The sequence below is a fragment of the Rhagoletis pomonella genome, unplaced genomic scaffold, assembly GCF_013731165.1.
Source record: "Rhagoletis pomonella isolate Grant_MI unplaced genomic scaffold, Rhpom_1.0 Rhpom_scaffold_03851, whole genome shotgun sequence".
NCBI lineage: Eukaryota > Metazoa > Arthropoda > Insecta > Diptera > Tephritidae > Rhagoletis > Rhagoletis pomonella.
Genome location: NW_023462402.1, coordinates 8,388 through 16,683, shown reverse-complemented (window position 1 = coordinate 16,683; position 8,296 = coordinate 8,388). Strand labels below are relative to the sequence as shown.

The window sequence follows — 8,296 nt, the reverse complement described above, 5'->3', positions numbered from 1 at the left end:
TGCTGATTGCTGCAAGAATTATTTAGCGATTTAGAGCATAATCAACACAATATATGCACATAAATATGTATTATTTCACAGATCTCAGGGTCAGCTTAGAAATACGTTACCAAAATTATATAAAATTTAAGTAGGAATTATTTTTATTTATAACGTAAAAGCGCTATCTGTCCCAATCTGATAAGTATATTTCCCCTAAAGTTAACCCATTTTATTTAATTTGTCTCTCGTGAAAATATATATTTTATTTATAATTTTCAGATATGTACATATATTTTAAATTTTTGCTTTAATTTTTGTCTCCTTTTAATATTTAATTAGATACCTTAAGATTAAAATAAGCTTAAAACGAAACAGCACAGCAACCCTTTTCTGTTCATCTTGAGAACACAAAACCCTCTTTTGTTAAAATTCGGCGCTGCACAAAATCCTGGCTTTTATATTTTCCAACAAAATACCACTTCGCAACCCTGGATTTTCACGAAGCGTTTCATTCGGGTCGTAGTTTGGCTACTTCGGGCCATTCGGTGTTGTATGCCATATTGGCTGCCATATTGTTCACACTGTCATCGCCATATTGAACACCCTGTCAACTATCTGTCAACCCTAAGATATCTCACTTGTATTCTTCCACAATGACTATTAGGCCATTTTGAAGTTCTGATACCATATCTGGGTAGGGACAAAACTATACTAGTAAATAAAAGTCCATACTCGATACTTTTCGTCCGATACCGAGTAATTTTGGTATCGATACTTTTGACCCGAGTAATTTTGGTATCGATACTTTTGAGGGTAGATGTTTTCACGAGTAATCCGTCGTAGATTCGATTTTGCTACGAATCGTAAAATTAGTATGTTTTAATCCGCGTTGTCGTATCGTAATTTCGAAATTCGTAGGCCATCTTCGAAATTCGTAAGGTTGGTATGCCTGAATCCGACGTAGCTGTCATTTTTATGTTTTTGTCAGAAATAGCAACTCGTGTCGGAGCGAAACAAATTGTTTTAAAATATCAATAAAATAAAGAGTGTAAACGCAAAAGTAGGTACGTAAGTTGAAGTGTGAATAGAAAAAAAATTTGTTATTAAATGTTTACAAAATTATCAGAACGAAGATCACAACAAATCGCTCGCAATACGAAAAACTGGTGGAATGCATGAGCGAAAGGCCAGACATTGGTCGAGGCTTTGTAAAAGGAGCTAAGAGGATGTGCTGGAATTTTTGGAAAGCGTTCCAAGAATTAAAGCAGGTCAATATCTAGTGAAATGGAGGCCCTTAAAAGGAGGGAGCTTACATTTTATTATTTAAGCTAACAGAACAATCTCCTACCAATCTCCTTTGTATATTAATGCAACTGTTAGGTGTTCTACCTCCTGGGACAAAAGTGCACCGGCCACTGAATCCTTTGTATTCTACTTAATTAAGGAAACGTCTTTTCAAATAATGATTAAACTATTTTTTTAATTGCACTATTCACTTGCGATTATGTTTATTTTGATTTGTTTCTGTCAAAGCAGCTGATTAAGAACTTCGAATTTCACGTTTTTAGCTGGCAGCGCCGCTGATAGTTACGATCGGATTGGTTGGTTGGTTGCAGTGCTTCCTAGTCGCTGCCCAGGACACAATTAGCGCGTTATTGCGCCAATTTGATGCACTTCTCGCGGGGGATAAATATCTTGTCTATGCACTTCCTTTGTTGCTAGGTCAAACCATTTCGACTCTCTAATGAATCTGCCGATTTCGCTAATGGTAGCTCCTGATAGGTCGGTTAGTTCAGCTACTAGATGTTTCCCTAACGTCTTGTATCTAATGTTCGAAAGGCCTGGACATTCACACAGGAAATGCTGGACACTTTCTTCGCTATCTTCTAGTTGACAGCTGCGGCAAATCATATTATGGGGTAGACCTATTTTTGCCGCATGTTTGCCTATGGGCCAGTGGCCCGTGATGGTTGCTAAAATTCTAAATACCTCTGGCCTTGATCCGCTAAGCAGGTCCAAAGTTTTCGCCCTGTTATAGTCAGGCCAAAGTTTTCTCGCTATCTTACAAGTCTGTATATCTGACCACCTGTGTCTAGCCAATTCAAGGAAATGCGTAGTAATCTCTCTTTGGACTACTCCAAGAGGGCAACCCAGTGCCACCGCCTGGGATTCATCCAAACCGGCTCCTGCCTTCGCCAACTCATCCGCCTTCTCATTGCCTTCTATTTTCCTATGTCCGGGAACCCAGACAAGAGAGACGGTATTTGACTGAGACACTGAGCGCAATATTACTTTGCATTCCCCAACTAGCTTGGATTTTGTAACCGGTGACGCTATTGCCAATAGCGCCGCCTGGCTATCAGAGTATATTGTTGCTTTACTGCTGTGTCCAACTCTATTGCCTAGGATTTTGCAGGCTTCTAGGATCCCTAGGACTTCTGCTTGGAAGATGCTTGTATTATTTCCCAACCGTAGAGACAGAGCCACGCCGAGTTCCTTGGAGAAGACACCTGCTCCCACACCGCAATCCATCTTGGATCCATCGGTGTATAGAGAGATCTTCTCTCGGTCGGCCACTCGGTGTCTTCTCCAGTCCCTTCTGGATGGGAATAGCACTTGGACGTTACAGCTGAAGTCCAAATTGCCTACCATATAATCTGTCGTCCTATTTAATTGCATTTGATTTATGATCAACCCATGTCCGAAGTGTCTAGTCCTCCAAAGGCCCGACTCTCTGAGTCTGACCGCCGATTTCATAGCCACTTCTTTCAGGTGGATATCAATAGGAATTAAATTGAGGATGGCGTTTAAAGCTTCTGCCAGGCAGGATCTTAGTGCGCCGGTTACTCCTGCGCTTGCTGCCGTTTGTATGCTTCTTAGCTTGCTGACATTATATTGTCTGCTTAGGCCGGGCCACCAAACCAAGGCGCCGTATGTTAGAATTGGTCTTATGATCGCGGTATACATCCACATCACAAGTTTAGGATTTAGTCCCCAGTTTCTACTGAAGATTCTCTTGCAAGTGTAGTATGCTATGTAGGCCTCCTGTCTACGGAATTCGACATTAGTTTTCCAGTTAAGTTTGTTATCCAGCACGACTCCAAGATACTTTGCGCTGGGGGACAATGAGAGCGCCTTGCCGTCTAGCGATGGAAGCTTGAATTGTGGTAGTTTGTGTCTGTTTGTAAATAGGATAAGTTCTGTCTTGCCTTCCCAGGGTTCCTTCAGGGATTTCGCTAACGGTAGAGAAGAATGGACCTGTGGCTGCTATTACAACATCATCCGCATACGCCACAACTTTGACTCCCCCTCTATTGAGTTCTAGCAATATACCGTTCAGGGCTATCACCCATAGCAGTGGTGAGCACTCCGCCCTGTGGAGTGCCCTGTTCACATGATGTATAATAGAGTTAGCCCCATTTGTTGCCTGAATGATTCTATTGACTAGCATCGATCGTATCCATCTACAAACACTGTCGTCAACACCAATATCTATCAAAGAGTCTATGATGGTGTCAACCTCAATGTTATTAAATGCGCCTGTAACGATCTTTCTATTAAGCTCACCACTTCATGTAAAGCAGATTCAGTGCATGTTGTGCTGTTGAGAGTGTCGCTTCACCTAACAGCGATCTTATATAAATGTCGAGAAGTCTTTCCATTGTTTTAAGCACAAAGGAGGTAAGGCTTAGGGGTCTAAAATCTTTTGCTATTTCGTGGTTTTTCCTTCCTGGCTTGGGTATGAACACGACTTTTACCCTTCTCCAGCTTTTAGGAATGTAGCACAAGGTAATAGTAGCCTTAGAAATAGTCTCAAGTAACGGTGCTATCTCTTCCTTCACCCTCTGGAGCATTGCTGGGATTACGCCATCTGGTCCAGGGGATTTGAAGGGAGGGAAGCTGTTAATAGCGTAAATAATATTTTCCCTGCTCACGATCGAGTTCAACAGTATACTGCTAGTTGAACCAGGTTCAATTGACCCTGATGTGGGTGGATGTCGAATACATCCCGGGAAATGGAACTTGACTAACGTGTTTAGAGAATCACTAGCTGTGTTCGTCCACACCCCGTTTTCTTCCTTAATGAGTGTGATATTTGTGTGTTCTTTTGATAGGATTTTGCTGAGCCTGGCTGAGTCTTTAGAGTTCTCTATAGAAGAGCAGTAAGATTGCCAGGATTTAGTTTTAGATTTTCTCAATTCCTTTTTATAAGATCTTAGGGCGCTTTTATAAGGCGCCCAGTTTTTAGTTCTAAAGCAATCATTGTAGATTTTCCTTATTTTGTCTCTTTGGGCTCTGAGATCCCCATTCCACCAGGGTGGGGATTTCTTTCTTGCTGTACTAACTGGAGTTGATCTTTCAAAGGCTTTCTTCGTAACCTCTGCTAGTTTATTTACTCTATTATCAAGGTCATCAACTGTAGTGACAGTTGTATTTAGTGGGAGCTTACTTAGTTTACGCTTAAGTGTGTTACTATGTCTTTCCCAATTAGTCCTGTGGGGGTTTCTGTATTTCGAGGGGGTGTTGGAAATTCCGTGCAGATTAAAGAGGATCAGACGGTGATCAGACATTGAAGGCCTATCAGATACTCTCCACTCTTCGACAGACACGCCGTCGTTCGCTGACAACAGGGTTAGATCCAGCACCTCCGCCCATCCAGGAAACCGGTTTGAACTCGGGAATATGAATGTGGGTGTATTGCCTCTATTGCAGATGCTTAAGTTAGTATTTAATAAGAAGTGTAGCAAAGACTCACCTCGGTCGTTCTCCGTAGAACTACCCCAAACTGGATGCCTTGCATTCGCATCGCAGCCGACGGCTATAATTTGTCTGGGGTTTTTGGCTATTATCTCCTGGATTTCGGTTGGCGGACTGTATGCCATGTATGATGAGGCCAGGAGTATACTTGGCTGTCCTGTGGTCTCCACCTTAACCATTGTTGTATCTGATGTGCTGAAATTAGAGCAAAGGAATGCATTTATACCGTTCTTGATACGAATACACGCCCGCGGTTTACCCACCTCGCTCTTATAGTAGAGTTTATAATTATTTATGCTTAGTCCCATGACTGTATCGTGCTAGCGATGAATTAGGCTAATGTCTATATCTTCCTCACTGAGAAGGACAACTAGATTATCTGTAGCACATTTGGAGTGCTGCAGATTTATTTGGGCTACTTTAAGTTTCCCGTTCAGGGTCATCTGTCAGCTTCACACCCATGAGAAGCTCACCAGCTCCATCAACCCCGGGATCTTTTTCTACCGGGCGAACCTCTCCGAGGAATACCCGCACTCTAGCCTCACGGATACCGAAGCAGAGCCGATAGTCAGCCTTCTCTAAGGCGTCTAGTTATTCTGCGCAAATAGCTAGCAGAATGGGCTTATTTGTAGTCCTTCTTGGCTCTTCAACCTTTATAAGCTCCCATTCCTCGATCACCGGTATGTCTTTATTATGTAGCTTAAGACACCGCAGCAACTTTTCGCCTGGTTCATCCATCGGAGGCAGCCAAATGCGCGCACGTGGTCTCCTTGGAATGTCCTTAGCTGGGATCAGCTTGAGCTTCAAGCCGACAAAAGTGTCGCTGATCTTAGCGACGCATCCAGCAAGGAAATCCAGGGAGAACTGGTTCGCGCTCTTGACTACCCGGTATCCCCGTAGGGATTCCGACGAGTCGAACTCTGGGTGAGGACCTTCGGGGTTGTCGAGTACGTAGTTCATTACGAGGCTCAACAGCCTCATATCAATCTCCACCCATTTTTGCTGCACTGCCAGCGGTGTCTTGCTATTTTCATCTATTATCGCCGCCTGTAGGTGATCTCTGGCGACGTCACTAAAATAGCGATGCTTCGCGGGTGCTGCGGACTCCGCATCACCTCCTTGCTTAGCCTTCTTTGCAATGGCCCCTTGGCCGCCTTCATTATGAGAGCGGTTCCGTTTCTTTGCTTCGGTGGCCTCGATTGTGGCTGCACGATCTGTCTGTAACTTTTCGTACTCTTCCACTATTTGCATGTATTTTGCCTTGTCTTCCTCGTCACGCTCATGTACCGTATCGGCCGCTGCATTTTTGTCAATTTTATTTAACATATACAGCGCCTTCTGGTACATCTGTCTCATGACCACGCCCGAGGGTTTCCTTTTCTTAGAGGCGGGATTGCTGCCTGCAACGGCCGCCGATTTGCTGGTTGTTGGTTGCTCGTTCGGAGTACTACGGCAGGCACTACCAGTGCTATTTTTGACTATTTGCAGAGTGGTGATACTTTGTCTGGCATCTTCCACCCTGCTGGTTTCTGGTGCTTGTACAACTCGGGTACTATGGCTGGCGCCAGCAGGAGTACTTGCAACCATCTTACTTGTCTTTGGGGATTTGAGGAGCTGCTCCTCCTCTGACAGCGTTACGTCGACCCCTTCTTCGCTGGTACGCTGTTCATGTTGCTGTTGTTGGTTTGTTTGTTGTTGGTTTTTTGTTTGTTCTTGTTTTTCCATATGTGGTCCCATGAGTAGTCCGGAAATGGTTAGTCGCTCGTCCGCAGAGCCGGGATGCGTAGAGAAGACACTTCTTACAACCGACCTTGCCCCGGCATCGGAGGGGAACGTACGAGATCAGCCATTTTTTACTACCCGCTGGCCATTCATCCATCGGCACGGTTGCCTACACACCTTGGCTTGGGTAGTGTTGGTACGGTAATCCCCATTTCCACCTTCAGCAATAAAAACAACACTCCCGCTTGGATTGTTAAGGAATATTGCCGAAGGCTTCAATACAAGGCTTCCCTCTTAGTTCATGGAGGCATGATACAATTCACACTGTGAATTATACCATGACACCATTTAAGCCCCCTCGCCACGGCAAGACGACCAACGCTGAGGAGGTAACGTTCGGATTACAGCATATCAATTTTCGAATTTTCGGAACGGAGCTACGAATTCGTAGCTACGAACATTCGGATTACAGCATAGGGGTGTATGTTAAACATTTGCAAAAAATCTCGTCCCAACAATAAGGGGAACGGTAGGTAATTATCAGGTAAAACGAATAAAGATAAAATGTTATGCTTATTTTTATACGTTATCAATGCAAATATCTTTTTTTCTTAGGTTAAAATTCAGTTGAGCCAATTCCTTTAAAAGGGGCCATCTGTTCTTACAGTTTTCAACGGGCACTTGGCATACTGATGTTCCAAACTTCCGCATATAAAACACGAGCTCTTCTTACGTTTTTCTTTAGGGCATTCGTTGGCATAATGACCCAGGACTGAACTGTTGAAGCATCGTACATCCTTTCGCTCCACACTGGTTTTGTTTACTTTGTTTGGTTTCACTCAATTTTTCATATCTCGGAAGGAGTTTCTTAAGTTCTGCTACTGAAGTCACATTACAGAAGACCATTGGCGCTGAAGTTTTGTCACACAGACCATCGACAATATATTCAATTAAGTCACGTTCACTTATATTAAATCCACTCGCTACCTCTTGAATAATTGAAACATAATAATGCAAACACGCGCTTCTAACCTTTTGTACACATCTCGAATGTTTTGCTCTTTGTTAAATTCTTTAATTAACGCAGACTTAAGTTCGTTCCAATTTCGTATTGATAACATGCATACGAACAGCTTTGCACTACCCGAAACCATTCGGCGGCCAAAAATAAATTTTGAGTTATCATCGCATCCATATGTAATATACTCAAAGTCTGAAATCCACTTGGTCACGTTATAGTTGGTTATATATAGTTGTCGTCGCTGTTAAATTTTGGAAGGGCAGCTTCTATGTCGTTAAAGTTGAACGTGACCTTACTTATTTTCTGAGCTTCCAGCAATGAAACTTCATTTTGTAACTTAAGAATTCGGGGACGCTGTGAGAGTTGTGCTTCCATTCGTCTAACTCGCCCGCCATATTGGCGTCGTTTTTTTCGTATGTACGGTCGCCATCACTTATTTCCCCAGCCGAAGTCGCACCGGCCGGTGCACTATTTTGAGAAACTTGGGTCGCCGCAGCGGCACTTTGCACATTTTCGCTGTCGACTTTTAGGGACTCGCCAGGGCCCCTTATGCTTCCAGAAATTCCTGCGCCGTTATGTTCCGCTAACTCGGCACCCGTTTTGGTTGCAGGTACACTTACGCCAATAGTCTGCCTCATCAGGTTTTTTAACTGCGTCAAGGAGGCCGTTTCAGGAAACTCTGCTCCTATTTCTTTAACCGCAGCAGCAATTTCTTCTCGCGTTGACATTTTAAATTTATTTTTTAAAACTTTGAATTTCGTGGAAGTCGCCCACACCTGAATCTGTAGAATACAAGTAACACGCGCTTTCAGG

The 8,296-nt window shown here is 43.4% G+C and overlaps 1 protein-coding gene across 1 annotated transcript; it reads right to left on the bottom strand.

Annotated features, from left to right (window-relative positions):
• Positions 1 to 5,331: 5,331 nt before the first annotated feature.
• Positions 5,332 to 6,477, bottom strand: LOC118754411. Its single transcript, XM_036489285.1, has one exon. The coding sequence runs from the start codon at positions 6,475 to 6,477 to the stop codon at positions 5,332 to 5,334; it is 1,146 nt and encodes a 381-aa protein (XP_036345178.1).
• Positions 6,478 to 8,296: the final 1,819 nt, after the last annotated feature.